Below are 15,521 nucleotides of genomic sequence, written 5' to 3' on the forward strand. Positions count from 1 at the left end.
TGATATAGCTCATTTCCCTGCTCCTTTCTTTTATGTTGACTGCTGCATATTGTTTTGGAATGCGACCACCATATCTTCTACCTGGTTCCCCTTGAGGCTTCCTTGATAATGTTTTGAAACAAGAAACTTAGTAGAGAATTGTTTTAAAAAAACAATAAATAGCACTAATGCAAGAGACAAGTGACTCATTACCACCAAGCAAGGAGAGTAAGAAAATTGATACATCTGGAAAAAGGGTGAAATTAGGGACAGAAACACAATGATACATTGCCAATTCAACCGCTCTTTTACCTCCATATGTTAGGAATAAATGGTAGGAGAGGAAGGAGGTAGTACAGCACCTCCCCAAGATGCACATCAAAAAGTTAAAATGAAATTGTTCAGGGTGGAAATTTTCATCTCCTACTACATCATCAACCAATGTGCCCTTGATACAGCAAATTCTGCTTCGAGACACATAAACTCTAGGATTCTACTGCATTGCCATGTATGACTTAGGGTCTTAGAATTTAGGCCAGAAATTTAACAGCATCTTATACGTCTTTTGTGTGATTGACAGCACCTCATTGGCCAACAGGTTAATTAAATATTAGGAAAGATCATGAAGGACACTGATACTGCCAAGGCCATGGGTGTCTTGCAGTATTGGCAGCAAATACAGGGTTTTTGTAGACCACTAACCTGGTCAGTGGCCAGGGTGGCAACTACTGTTCCAAAGTAGCAGTACAACCACAGTAGCCATCTCAGAAGGCCAGCAACAGGCCTCACAATTACAGCACACAAGTGGTGGCCTCATACACAATGGCAATTCTAAGAGTAGGGGTGCCCAGAGTAAAAGCATCTCCGCCCCCAAGTAATTAACCCAATTCTAGGAAGTTGTGACTCGTCCCTTTTTTTCTAGAAGGGACATCGCCCAATGTAGATTGCTTAATACTAGAGTCAGCATGGGTTGCACATTTCACCCAAGTTTTTAACTCCCTGCGTAAGGACGATCACTCTCAAGATTTGAGGCCCCTCACTGGAAGAGATACGAATTGGCACTACCGTTTAGGCAGTCTATTTCAGGGACAGAGGTAGCGGTACCCATCAAGCAAAGCAGATGTACAAAGGCCCCAGGGCTGAGTGGAGTCCCTGTAGATGTGTTCAAAGATAATCATGATCTCTGGACCCCTTTGCTTATCAATGTGTTTAGAGCTGCCAATGTTGGGCCATTCCCTTCAACTTGAAAAAAGGATATTGTGGTGCCGATTTTTTTATTTAAAAATGCGAGAGATCTGACCCTGCCTGTTCTAGGCCAACTTATTAGATTCCACAGTGGAGATTTTTGGCAGGGTCCTCCTGGCGCAATTGGAGGGATGAGCTATTTCAAATAATGTCCTCTCAAAAACCCAATATGTCTTTAGACATGGAATGGGAACGATTGAGCGGTGGACCTTATCTCTTATGATAGGAATGTCCATAAAAGGCTCATTACATCTAGTATTCATGGACTTGCCATGCGCTTTCGATACTGCCAACAGTTCCAAGTTGTAGGACATGCTTGGTAGTATGGGGGTAGAAGAACCCCTGGTTACCATCCTCCAGCTGCTGCATTGGAGCACTTCAGTTAAGATCTGTTTTGGTCCAGGGGGTTAGTGTACATCTTCTGTATATTCCACTCAGGGGGTGCTGCAGGGTTGTATCTTTACCCAATTTTTGTTTCTCTTCCATTTAAATGGGCTAGAAGCCCACTTACTGCAGACAAAATTGGATTTTCCAAGAGCAGGTACTCGCTTAATCCCTTCTGTTCTTTATGCAGATGATGCGGTCCTGCTTGCTAGGACCATAAATAGTCTTCAGAAAGCCTTGGATGCCTTTGTGGAGACTGTCATCTTTAGATCTAAAGATAAATCATTGTAAGTCCTTTTAATGGTCTGTGGCCCACAAAATACTAAATCTAAAACTTTTTTCATCCAAGGAGCAACTTTCTCCAACGTTGAGAGCTTTTGTTATTTGGGCTTACTGTTTAACTAGCAATTAAATTGAGACTCACTGATGTCGCTAAGGGTGCTACAAAGAAATAGTGCAATTTTTTATTTTGCAGCGAAGTTAGGCCACAGACCAGTGAAGGAAATGATTACCCTCTACAGAATTAAACGCCTCCCAGTCGCAATGTATTGGTCTGGCTCTGGGCGGTAGTCTGACTGTTCCAGACTACAAATTGTAGAGATTGGTTGCCTCTGAAGACTTGATGACTTCACAGGGTTTGTCATCCTTCGTCTGGCACTCAGAGGTGGGACTAAATTATGGAAGGGGTGCTTTGGGACTGGCCTAGTTACTATTATGGTTAAAAGTTTGGCAAACACCTGAACTGGAATTTTCTAAAGATATTCTCCAAGATTGTTTGGCTCTCGACAACGCTGAGTCCATGTCATGGATTGGATATGTTAAGCATACTTTCAGGGGGTTGGGAGTTACAGGGCTTTTTAACGATCCTGCCCAAATCTCCCTTACCACTAAAGCTCAGATAACGTCTGCCTAGTCTGAGCAGGTGCAGCTTAAGCGTGGCAAACAGATCACTCAGTTAGTTTCCCTGGCAAATTATCATGATATTGCACTTAGTCACAAGACTAAATTTTGCCTTCTTCAAATTGAAAGCTCCCAATATAGGTTTTAAGTAGGCTCAGTTTGAAAACACTGCATTTTTTATTGGCTTTTCCACAACAAGGGGGGGGATTGAGAGTCCCCCCCTTACCATAACTCTTCCAATCAAAGCACTTTTTACTTTTTACTTTTTTGTGCTCTTTATAAATCTGTAAAAGTAAGAGTCTTACCTCCATTTTTACGTTCGCACAGTTTTAATTCTTGCCAGGAAGGTTTTAGACTTTTATTGAATCTTGACTATTGAAATATTTGCTATGCAGTTCTTAATTTTAACAGAGGGTTATTAAGTATTAGGGAGAGATACAATTAATGGGATGGGATTCAAGTGTTAGCATCGAGATATTATAATCATCATGGACGTAATTTTTTTGTGATTATGTTTTGCTTTAATCTTTTATGGCTTGGTAAACTGAATAAAATTCTGACTGACTAACTGACCCCATAGTTATTCCCCCAACCATCTGCCGCCTGTCCTAGGACTTCTGAGGTTACAACTTTGTCTTTGGTGGGTTAAGACCTCAGATATGTGGAGGAATTTCACTATTGCCCGGGTATTGCTTAGAATCTTATCACAACCACCCTGTCCATACATCATCATCAAGGGGCATTGCAAACTGTTGATTGAGGAGGAGCAAAATCTTCTTCTCAAAGGCACAATACAAGTTGTTGCAGGGAAGCAAAGAGGTATGAGTCTACTCCTTGAATTCCCTAATCTCCATAGAAGGCAAGATGTTAAGGCTAATACTTGACCTGCAAGGGCTCAACTGATACTTGTGCTCCTTGAATTTCCTAAACCCCATTAAAGGCTAGGCATTACTAGTAATACTCGACCTGCAAGGGCTCAACTGCTACATCATGTCTAAAAAGTTCAAGCAGTCCACTCGATAAAATGTAATTTCACTACTGCAAGTAGAAGGACTTTATAACAATCCCTGACCTCAAGAATACCGGTCTCCTTTTTCCCGCTCCTCTAACTCCTCATTAGTGCCTCAGGTTCGAGGTAAGTGGAGCTCACCAGGCGGGAGGGAAGTACCCTCTTTTTAATAGGCAACTGATTGTGCATAGCAAGCCAATTGAACAGGTTCATTATTTTGACTATCTTGGTGTAAGGCTTCTGCCACACTTGGGGCGTGCAAACACAAAAATGGCATTCAGTTTTAATTCCGTATTCAGCTACTATGGCCAAAATTCACAGACGCAAATTCTCTAAACGTGCTGTACCTGCTCTAGAGATCTACAACATCAAAGCTTTAGGTGCAGCCTTGTATGGTTGTGAAAATTGGGGATGTGCAGATACATTTAGATCTATCCTTGGCTTCAAATAATTTTATTAGGTCTCTTTTGGGCCTCAATGTAACTACATCAATGATCCTGTTAGGCCTTGACCTGGCCCGAAGATGCATTAGACAGAAGGTGGAGCGTAGAATCCACCTATATTGGCATTGTCTATGGTCAACAGCGGCAATAAGCTCCTACTGTGGGGGACTGAAAAATCTTATGTCCCCTGTCAGCATATGCAGAATCCAATAGTTGAGCTATATAAAGCTCCTTTTGGGGAAATTGGGGTTGGGGATTTGTGGGAGTCCCCTAAAGATATGTGTGTCGTTGTGAAATCAACTCTGTAGAGGTTCCCTGATTAGAGATTTTCCTGGTTGTTAAACCACTCCCATTGTATGAGGCCCCAATGATGAAATCACTCTGCCCTTAGCATGAAAACCGTGTATCCAGTTCCCATACAAGACGTTGTCAACCATCGAATTCTGTAGCAAATGGTCGAGAGCTGTATCAGGGGATGTCCTATGTCCTGTTTGTGGTGAAGCTATGGAAACGAACACGCACATTTTGATTTTCATGTCCAGACTATCAAAGTCAATGAAGAAAGTAGGTAGCTCCCCTTTGTTGGAAGCTAGGTACAGGTTGATACATGGATGCACATAGAATTATCTGTACTGATACAAGTAGATTGATATTTTTTTTTACTTTCTAGATTTTTATTATCAACCTGGATATGCCGTAGCAAATGCATACAGTTAGGAGTAGCCTAGGATAAGGATAATATAATTTCCAGACGGTGTTACACTTTTAATGCTTTTTAATCTAGATGCAAATAATGAAATGTGAGTTTGCATGCCTTTCCTATGATAGTGGACATAACTCTTTACTATTTACGGTACATTCTGAAGAGGGAATATTTATCCAAACTACTGTATGTTCGTCTACAGGTGATTGATCCAACACTTAATTGCTATTTGCATATATATTTGGCTCCTTAGGTGCGCTCAAGGTAGTCACTAAGTTGTTGTGTTTTCCTGTGGTTTACAATTTCACTTTCTTAGTTTTGTTTTATTAGTCATAAAAATACTTTTTAACTACATAATATGTAGTAAATGAAGACGTTAAATCTGTATGTTAATTTAACTTGCACTATTGTAAAATGTCTTGGATCTCTGGATACTTTTTTATTCTGCTCCTGTTTGGGTGTTTTTATATTTTCTTATGTAATCTGTACTTTCCATACTTAATCTGTATTTTCATGATGCTGGAAATTGAAATAAAGTTATTATGAATGGTACTCCCCTTTGGTAAAAGCCCCCAGGCTTTTACCGAATGTTTAGCAGTAGGGGTGGCACATTTACGATGTAGTGACCCTCATATGTTTCCATACCAGAGGACTGGATGGTAAAGGGGTGCAATCAGGCACAATGCGTTGTCCAACTATTCAACTCCTTCATAAATTGGGCTTAACAACCAATGTAAAAATGTTCCAGCTTTGTTCTCATCAGACTGAGGTATTCCTAGTAACCACACTCAAAGCAATAACAGCAAAGCGTCCCCCTTCAAAGAAAGAGTGATGTTTTTCCAGCTTTTGCTTTCCCTTTCCCTTATATCTCAATAATAAGAATAATAATTAAACTGCTAGGAATAACATCATTGTGTAATGCCTTAGTCCCAAACGCCAGCTTATACGTGTCCTCTTCAGTAATGTCCTGACAGACAGTGGTCACAGGAAAGTGAGAAATAGGAAGAGCTCAAACTCCAGTGGAGGAACCAAAATGCTTTTTCACCAGGCAGGTTGTTTCTCAACACACAGTCTCCAGTGATCATCATTAAAGACACGTCCCTCCTGAGTTAGGAAGCTCACATGAGCAATCTCACCATCTAAAAGCAATGATCACCACAGGAGCCTCTCCGCCACAAATATATACTGGAGCTGATGGCAGTAGAGATAGATCTTCATGCCTTTCAGAAGCCAGTTTGCATTAGGGTGATACCTATTCGAATAGACAACATGATGACTCTGTATTATGTACTAAAACACACACTCACCAGTGTTCAAACCTGCACAACCAATTTGGCATTGACCATTCATCATCAAGCATACTTGATGGTGGAACACATTTGGCTGTGGATAATGACAAATCTTATGGCCCAAAAAGAGTCTACAGTGAACCCATGAGTGGGAGATCAATCATTCCTTCCAACATTGGGGCCCACCAGAAATCAATCCGTTTGCAACATACCAGAGAGCAAGAAGCCAAACCCTCACCAGCAGTCCATGGGTAATGCCGTATAGATCAACTGGTCAGGGATATTTGCTTATGCTTTTCCCTGCTACTGCTGATTCTGTATATTCGGTCAGGAAAATGTGGCAAGCACTACTGATACCATTACTCATAGCTCCCACTTCAGCTAAACTACCATTGTTATGTCATCTTTTGAGCCCCTACACTCTTGTCCACTGCAGCGTCTGTCATGGAAAGTAGCGTTCTTTGTAGCAGTCACTGCTCTCCATAGAGTGAGTGAATTGCAAGCTTTGTTGGTTGACACCCCATCATCCATGTGCACTAGGACAGGAGTTCTTTGAACACCTTCTCACTTCTTACCAAACGTACCTCTTTTTCATGTTAATCAAATTGCCTTCCCTCATTCCATAGCTACAGTTGCATGTGGAAAAGGCTTTATGTAGTTTGGATGTAGAAGAGCCTTTATGTATTATGTTGATTGTACCAAGTCCATCAGAAATATGAGGCATCGATTTGATATGTTTCCACAGCCTTGCCTTGGCAAACACATCTCCAGAAATGATCTTGTGGCCTAATTGGGCTGTAAAACACATTACACTGAGTACTGAGAGCCCATTCTACTCACAAAAGGTGCCATACACTGTTATGTAGACTTCATGCCCAACAAGATGCTCGAGTTGGATAAACAGTACTTAATGCATTATTCCAAACATCTTTCATTGCTGCTTTCAAGCAAATACTTTACGGGTTTGCGTATTGCATTTCTGTCTACGCACACGAAGTGGTATACAGAAGAAAATGCTGCAAAAGGCAATCCTTATGTATCTGTAACAATTGTTTTGCATCTTGCAGTGCTATAGATACACATGTGCCCTACTCACTTCCCCAGATACAAGCTCACGACATCTCCGCTTCAGACATTACAGTGCTTCACATTCAATGCAGCATTTACCCAAAAGAGGAAAATATCAATTTAAGGTGCAGCCTATTCTGGTGCATTGCAGGTTTCAGTCGAGACATCACAAGTCCCCTCAAAGCAGAAACTACTTTGAAGTGAAACAGATTGCAATGCCAGAGCCCAACACTGCATGGCAGGAGGGTGCACAGCAGGTGAATCTACAGCACTACAAGCTGCAAACAAATTGTTACAGGTAGCTTGTGAGTTCCCTATGACACATTGTGTTCTTTTTACTAGTTGAAGAACTCATTAAAGCACATTCATTTAGTTTTGTAAATGTGAACGCAATTTCTTAGGACTGATAGTAGGGGTGCAACAGGGGGGATACCTTCCTCTGCAAAAACACAGACCATAATGCCTCACGTCTGCTGGCTCAGGTGCATGATAAATAAGAAGCAATGAGGTGCTCAATTTGTATAATTTGAGAAATCCGCGTTTATTGCTGCGGCATGTTCGCTTTATGAGCAGTTGGCTTTCCAAGCGCTGGCGTCGTGCAGTGTTGGAGTATGTCGCTTTGTGCCCTGGTTTAGTTCCTTGTACATCCTGTCTGTTTCATTCCCACGCAGCACCGAACACGAGGCGCCTTCCAGTACTCGAGTGATCGACAAGGAGTCCGAGGTGTACAAGATGCTGCAGGAGAACCAGGAGACAGAAGAGCCGCCCCGCCAATCTGCTTCTTTCAGGGTCTTACAGGAAATCTTGGAATCCGAAGAAAAAGGTGGGTTCTTGCTATTGCATCAAATCCAACAAAGCAACTGGCTTTATTCTAGAAACTGTGGTTATTTTACCACATGTAGGAAATGGGGTAAAAAAAATCCGATACAAAGATACCTAGCATTTCGTAGGGGAAAAAACAGCTGCCCGGCTCTGAAAGCCCGTCTGCTGAATTAGCGCTGTAAGGCCACCTAATTAACAATGGTGCCGAGTGCTTTACCACGTTACCATTCCTGGAAATAGGACTAGCGAACTAAAGTCTATAACTAGAAATAAAATCAGTCCTGGTGTTCAGCCTTTCTCTGGTTTGTAGGACAGATGTGGTCACTGGACACTTGAGTAATCGTTTGCGGGGACGGCAGGGGTTGCGGGCTGTTTTTGCCAGGGAGTGACAAACAGAACATTGTGTGTTCTGATGGTGGTAATTTTACCCTCCACTACAAGGTCCATTCGCACAAGCAGTAATGTAAAAGCGTGCTCACTCTGCCACGAGGAGGAACAGCAATACAAAGTGAAATATTCCCTGGGCAAGTTAACATCGTATAACCAATGTCAAGGCCTAAGCATGTGTGTTCTTTCCAAGAAAAAATAATAATATTTGTTTTCCTTTTTGAAACAGACGAAGAGACTACCTGCGAAAAAGGTAGCTTTCCAGAAATTACCACTACTGTCAGTTTATTTCACTTTTACGCATGCAAATGTGTTTTGTTCCACTACTGGCAATAGAAAGACTTCTCCATTCACCCACAATATTCACTTGCTAGTATCTTACTTGTCCTGCTTGAATACACACTTTATTCTACCACGTGCACGTTGTCCTTCCTTAGCTATTTGCATGAACGAGATTTGTGTCTGAAAATCTCATCCAGCAGTTCTGCCACTGACTTAGGTGTGCAAAATGATTCATGAATTAGGCCCATCCTGACTGGGTTCCAAAGAATGTGTCACTCGATTATAAACCAAGCTTTCTGGCTTGGCAGCGCAACTCTTTCCAACACCTATTGTTACCAGTGCTTTAAAAAAGATATCGTGTGGGCTTTTGCTCCATCAGGGGAGTATTGTGTCACCTCCTGCTTTTCGCTGTTTGGAATTAACGGGCATTATGTCGTATGGTGTGCTTGCCTTACAGTGCATGGGGGACTATGTTACATCTCAATAGAACTCTGAATCATCCCACATCAAAATCTTTTTCTTGTAGATGCAGCATTTGTATTTTTAAATGTTCTAACCTGGGCTCAAAATGCAAGCTAGGCCTATTGGCTTTGCCAGTAATTCTAAAAAAAATAATAATAATTAAGCAGCGCATTCTGTTTTTGACCTCTGTGGAATCTATTGGTCTGTCATTTTATTTAATCTCACCCTTTCTCCATGACCGGGCTTTGCAGCAAAGTAAAGCAGTTTTCAATCGTGTTAAATGGCGGGAGCAGATGAAGCTAAACTCTACTGCTAGTCTCTGAGTCTGAAGTGTGGGTTTCTTCCAAAGAGGATCAGTCTGTCAGCAAATATGAGAGGGTTTCTGGAATCTCCGTAAAACGCCGTATAAGTGGGCATATAGTTCAAAATCTCCCAATGTAACACATCACATGCGTTTCCTACAAGATGTAGATCAGAGAATGGATGTTCGTTTTTTAATTTATGGAAACCTATTCCGAGTTTTCAACCCCTGATTTTCCGTAGCTGTATAGCTGTTGTCTCTAAAAGTATCAACGTCATTCTCTACAGTTACAATGGGCTTAATGTATTCGTTCAGCCAGCCATCACTTCTGTTTGTGCGAGTTAATGAGCAAAAAACTAATACTTATAGCAGTTGTACGGCAACACATATGTATAACCAATTCTGAATAGCTTGAGTGAAAATAGGACAGGAGCAGTGTTCTAAACACGGCTATGTATTTGGCATGTGTTCTCATTACAGTGGCCATCTAGGAGGGCAAAACATGACTTATCATCGAATACTTTATGTGGCTGTTAGTGTTGTAAACCCCAGATCTGTGTGCCTGGTCATGATGGTGAGGGGCTTCGGATTAAGTGTGCCTCTGGAGCTGTATAGTATCCCCCAGGCAAGTTTGCTACAGTCCTTTTGAACATGAGAGAGTATTTGAGAGAGTTTTCCCTCAGTACAATAATTGGACGTAATAGTTATCTGCCTCGGTTTGTGAATCTGTGCTTGTTCCACAACAGTAAACAGGAGAGCACACCTATCGGGACAATTCTTAAACAAAGAGCCTAATTGGTGGGGCATACGTAATCCTCAATGTAAGCTTTTTTAGGTCACAACTAGTAGACAGCACATGTCAGTCTGTTGCTATACTTATTGTTGGCTTACCAAGAACACATAGAGAGGCTTGAAGCTCACCTATTGCTTACCATTATTTGGCTTTCCTGTCACTCTTACTTGCCTGCTTTTTATTCATGTCAGCTTGTTAGTCTGGAGTTTGTTGATTGGCTGACTTCTATGCTTCCACTGCTTGCTTTTCAAACACTACTTTTTTCTTTTGGGTTAACTACTCCAGGGGAGCGCATGTGTTTCCCAGCTGTCACTCTCATGTACTTCTTCTTGCCACCCTCTATTGCTACCCTCTATTCTCCCCAGCCCCTTTGCTTTCTTGCTCATATGCTTCCCCCAGCCCACTTCACATTACTGTTTCCCCCACTGGGTCAATATTCTTTTGACTGGCTCTTCATTTGACATAAGCATTACAAAATGTTTTCAAGCATTATTGTTGCTACCTGTGATGTACGGCTTTTGATATCAACATTCTTGAAAACCCATTGTGTCACTTTTTTATTTAAAAAGCTGGCATGTAAAACAGGTTTTTGGCATGAGATGGTGGCAGTAGAATTGTTTTTGCATACAGCATTAATACATGCCCTTCTATGTCCTTGTGAACGTGCTACACACATACCTTGCATGTCACTGCAGACCAGCAGTTCTGGTCAGTTGAGTGCACAGCAGGAATCTCAAAGTTGACATCTTTGACCATTTGTCCCACTTCAAAACTCTGTTTATTGTGGTTATGCTTATTGCCAACTTAAAAGAGGAAATACCTTTTTTGCACACTGCCAAAGTCAATGCATGCTTTGTGTGAAAATTGCCCTTTGCAACCAATGTCATAGCATGATAGTCCCATGCCTTTAATGCAAAAGGGTAGGCACCTGTAGCACACCGCTGCAAATAAACATGCATACGAAATTCACGTTTCAGGTGGACAGCTTGAAGTGGAAAGCAGACATATATAAAGTCCGAAATGAATTTAAACTCCCACATAGTACCTTTTCCTTTGTTGAAGTGCTGCCCCTGCTGCTTCTTCCAGCTTCTCTGTCATGCATGTACAGCCAAACATTGTCTCCTGTCATCACACTACTTGTCACTTGCAGTGCTTAATTTGAGCTGGTGGTTTCCAGTGCGCAGCACTGGCACAGTCCACCACATGGTGGCACTATCTATCTAATTTCAAGATGAACACAACAACAGTTTGATAAGTGATAATACATTAAAACTGAGTTATACGTGATGCTCACACTGTTATTATAGCTTTGGGTAGCCTAGAATAGTTTGAATTGCCACACTGGTAGGGGTGTGATGGTCAGTAGTTTTGTTGCTGCTGTCATTAGCAGCACTGGCTGGGACGATGTCTGATGCAGGCTACAGTGAAGACCCAAGAAGGGCATTGCACTTACTTTAAAAAAAAAAATTTTTTTTGCCTACTAAGCACTGGTCATTCGAGATAGTGTGAAACATAAACCTTTTGAAAAATAGGAAAACTGTCAACCAATATCATAGTTATAACTGGACCCTGACCTTAAATAGGCGTTTGAGACACAAAAACTGTTGTTCCCCTTTTCGATTCTTGATGATTTCAACAAGATTTGAACAGAGGAACAGGTTAACATAAATCCCTCAACCGCTAACTCGAGCAGGCTGTGGACTCGGAGTACTTTACAGAAATGATGTTATTTACGTCTATATAGGAATAATTTTACTCAATGGATTAAGGCACAAACAAGATGCCAGGTGGAATGTATGGTACTGCAGCAGGTCAGGTAACAGAGAGGGGTATGTGAAATTGGTGTAATTTGCTTTTGCACAATTATGTGAAATTCTGCAGAAATTATGCAAAACCAGCATTTAGCACTTTATGTTAGAGAAAATAAATTTGCATCTAATTTTTGGATGGGAGGATTTATTTTGCCCTTGAAAAAAAAGTACAAAATACACAAGTGCCACAAACAACATCCCCTCATATTCTGCTTGTTCATGTTGTTTCTGTGCTTTTGTGCTCCACATGGCATAATGTTGTAATTTTGGGAATTCTGCTTAACAAGTACAACGTGAACTTGGCCACTCGCAGCGGAGCCTTTAGAGTCCGCCTACACCCTTCTTAAGCCCGCCTCATTGAAGGCAGGGCGATTGTCTCTCATCTGTTGGCCATTTTGGGTGGGACACGCCCAGGAGGAAGTCAGCGTTGTAGTGCTGACTCACTGTGCTGAAGCACACATAAAAAACGGCCCGGTTCGTGGGTGCACGGACGTGCCACTGGTGAGCCAAAGGTGCCAAAGTCAAGCCCCTCTGTGCCCTGACCGCTCCAGGGGCTAGGGATGCTGCCTTTTGTTCCTCAGAAGGTAAGCTATATGTCTACTCCTGGGTTGAATTATTGAGATTGCGGCTGAAAGGGGGGAAAGAGGCCTGTGCCTCGTTCAATTCTGTTTGCTTTGTAAATGGGCTCCTAATTTTGACCAGAACCTTGGTAACTCTCAACTCAATCATAAGGGAAATCAAAGAGCATGGGCGGAGCCTGCCAAAGGGAAGATTATATGCACCCTGATAAATGCTAGGTTCTTGATTAAACATAGCATTGAAATATGTGAACTGATTGAGCTGCACAAAATGGATTGTTTATTCATTACTGAATCTTGGACTAAAGAAGATTCGGGCCCAGATCTTGTAGCGGCTACCCCTCCAGGTTATTCGGTTATGGGACTAGATAGGTTCTCCTGTAGGGGTTGGATATTAGTGGTCATCTCAACAAATTCTCTTAATTGTACCCTGCAGTCCATGGAGTCTGCCGATATTTGTGAGATAGTACACATTAGACTTAAAAATATTCATATAGCCCTCTCTGGACTCCTTGTGTTATGCCCCCCTGGACCTCACAACCAGGATATTGCAGTATGGAACCAAATGTTTTAACCCAGTCGTTCACAACCTTTTGACTTCTGTGGACCCCCATTTTATCAATACTGGAGCCCGGGGACCCCCACTGAATCATTATTGGAACACGGGGACCCCCGAGGAGTCATTACTGATAGCTAGGACCTAATATTATTAAATGTTTTAAGCAGCCGCGGACCCCCTGAGGAGGCTTCGCAGACCCCCAGGGGTCCCCTGCCCACAGGTTGGGAACCACTGTTTTAACCTTTTACTGGCAGCCATAACTTTACAATACTGGGTGACTTCAATTTCCATTTGGAGGTCAAAGAGTGTAAAGATGTTGCTACATACCTTGAACTTATTAATAATTTTGGATTGATTCAGTTGGTGGATGTTCCCATACATAAAGCCAGGCACACTCTTAACGGCTTATCACAAATTCCCCTGATGTGATGATTGGGGAGATTTTCCCAGGTAGTTGGCCAGACCATTTCGCTATCACCTTGGCGGTCAATGTACAGAGGGAAGAGGGGGCAACCTTTCGTAAACCTATTACTCATAGAATTTGGAATAGAATGCTAGATTGCATGTGTGTCTGTAGATACACATGCTCTGCATACTTCTGCCATCTAATGTTGGGTCTGGATGGTTGCAACTTGTTTTTCTTCGCAAAGTCTTTTGAGTCATGAGGTGTAGTGACTCCCCTTTTTACTGGTAATGCGCAAGGGCATCGACTCTATTGTTATATTGTTTTCTTCTGCGGATGGGTCCAGTCATTTTTTCACCAAGCTCCGGTTCCTGTCTGTTTTTTGGACTCTTCTGTTCGGGATAACTCCCCTGCTGTCGGTATTTTCTAATTTAATGCGTATATTCCATTCTTTGCATTCCGGGACAAGAAGAAATCACCCTTTGGATCGATGCGTTCTGGCAAAGGGCATTAGGGCCGCCATTTTCTCGGTTCCACCTCAGAGAGAATTAACTTCTAATGGAACGGACTCCCTTCCATTCCTGCCCTAAAGATCACTTGAAGTTCCTGAAAACCGACCAGCACCATGTCTGCCATGTCTATTTGTCCCTGGACCATAAAGAGGATAACTGTGAAGCTTGTAAGTATTTTTGATCAAAAAAGACCCTATGTGATAAATGGGTCCGTAGTTGTGAGATGCAGAGACACACGATCGAAGAGACCCCAGACATCTTCGGAGAACAAGCTATTGAGTTGGAGCCAGAGCAGGAGATACAAGAGGCTTCAGCGACGACTCTGAGTTGGATGTGGACTTAGTTCTTAAGATGCAAGATCTCACTTCGGCTCAACAAACTGTGGGTACTAGCTCCCCCATTTGCTGCAAAAAAACAACACTTCTCATCGAAGCAAAGGCTACCCTGCAACCACTGCTATTGGGCCTGGGTCAGCACCAAAAGACACATTTGGACGCCTCGCCATCAAACTCAGCACTGAAATACAAGTAAAAGCACACTATCTAGGTGCACATCTCCCGCTTGGACATCTATGGCTTCGGGCTCCCGTTTGGCACTTACCACCCTTGCACGGAAAACATAATTTCCTGACTCAGCACCAACCGTTTCAGCATTGCAGCAGAAGAGTGCTTTGGGCCGAAAAAATTGAAAGTTTCCATGTCTTCGGAGCCGAGTATTTCTATAGAGCCCATCCTTCATAAGATGAAGCAGCAGCTAGGCACTAAGCAGATGAAGCTTCATATTTATCCACATACTGGCCGTGTCTTGGTCAAAGATGTTGTTTCATTTGAGAAGTCCATTGATATTCCTGCGCCTCCTGACGAACACAAGAGTATGGACAGAGACTCTGGTGCCATACACCCTCCTTTGCCTTCTTCTCCACCAACTACCTTCACCTCCACACTCACAAGGTAACCCCCTTGACATCACCACTCAGGGTTCCCCCACTCTTACCAGTGTGATCAAGGAGCAGGTGACTATACTCTCTATTTCCCAAAGGACGCAGACCCTTGGTCGCAATATAATGAAGATCCCTACACAGACACAGATCATCTCCACCAGATGACACTACCTCCATTCAGGAGCTCATTGGGAAGGTGGCTATTTATCATCAGGTGCCCTTAGATAAAGAGCCCATTGAGGATGATTTCCTCTTTGAAACTCTCTCCACTTAGCACAATACCTCCCTATGCTAAAGGGAATGATGAGGCACGAGGAGGACATATTTAAAGATCCTGCCAGGGCACATATCATCACAACTTGTGTAGAGAAGATTGCCCCAGTAAAAAAACAGGGTTTGCATGAGATCGAATGCTTCGGGACCATGGGTTTCGAAGGAATTAAAAGCTCTTAGACGACAGTGCCATAGGCTAGAGCATCAATGGAGGGTTATCCCTATCCAGGAGGGGAGGACATAACACAAAGAATTAATGGCTATCTATAAAAAGCTATTGTAGATGCTAAGTCTGTCTGTTATACAGGAAGAATAAGCTTGGCAATAAACACCCCTAACTAAAGTGGTGAAAAAGCTATCTGACCTTCCATCTCAAAA

At 42.4% G+C, this 15,521-nt stretch overlaps 1 protein-coding gene across 3 annotated transcripts in view; it reads left to right on the forward strand.

Annotated features, from left to right (window-relative positions):
* PDLIM1 (PDZ and LIM domain 1) overlaps window positions 1-15,521 on the forward strand; it is a 325,465-nt gene that overhangs the window by 243,227 nt on the left and 66,717 nt on the right. For 2 of the 3 annotated variants that reach the window (XM_069240491.1, XM_069240493.1), the window contains 2 exons: window positions 7,692-7,843; window positions 8,459-8,482. In XM_069240491.1, the coding sequence (XP_069096592.1) occupies window positions 7,692-7,843; window positions 8,459-8,482 (176 nt within the window). The remainder of the gene's footprint in view (window positions 1-7,691; window positions 7,844-8,458; window positions 8,483-15,521) is intronic. The other variant, XM_069240492.1, reaches the window with a different exon arrangement.

The sequence above is a fragment of the Pleurodeles waltl genome, chromosome 6 (genome assembly GCF_031143425.1).
Source record: "Pleurodeles waltl isolate 20211129_DDA chromosome 6, aPleWal1.hap1.20221129, whole genome shotgun sequence".
Lineage (NCBI taxonomy): Eukaryota > Metazoa > Chordata > Amphibia > Caudata > Salamandridae > Pleurodeles > Pleurodeles waltl.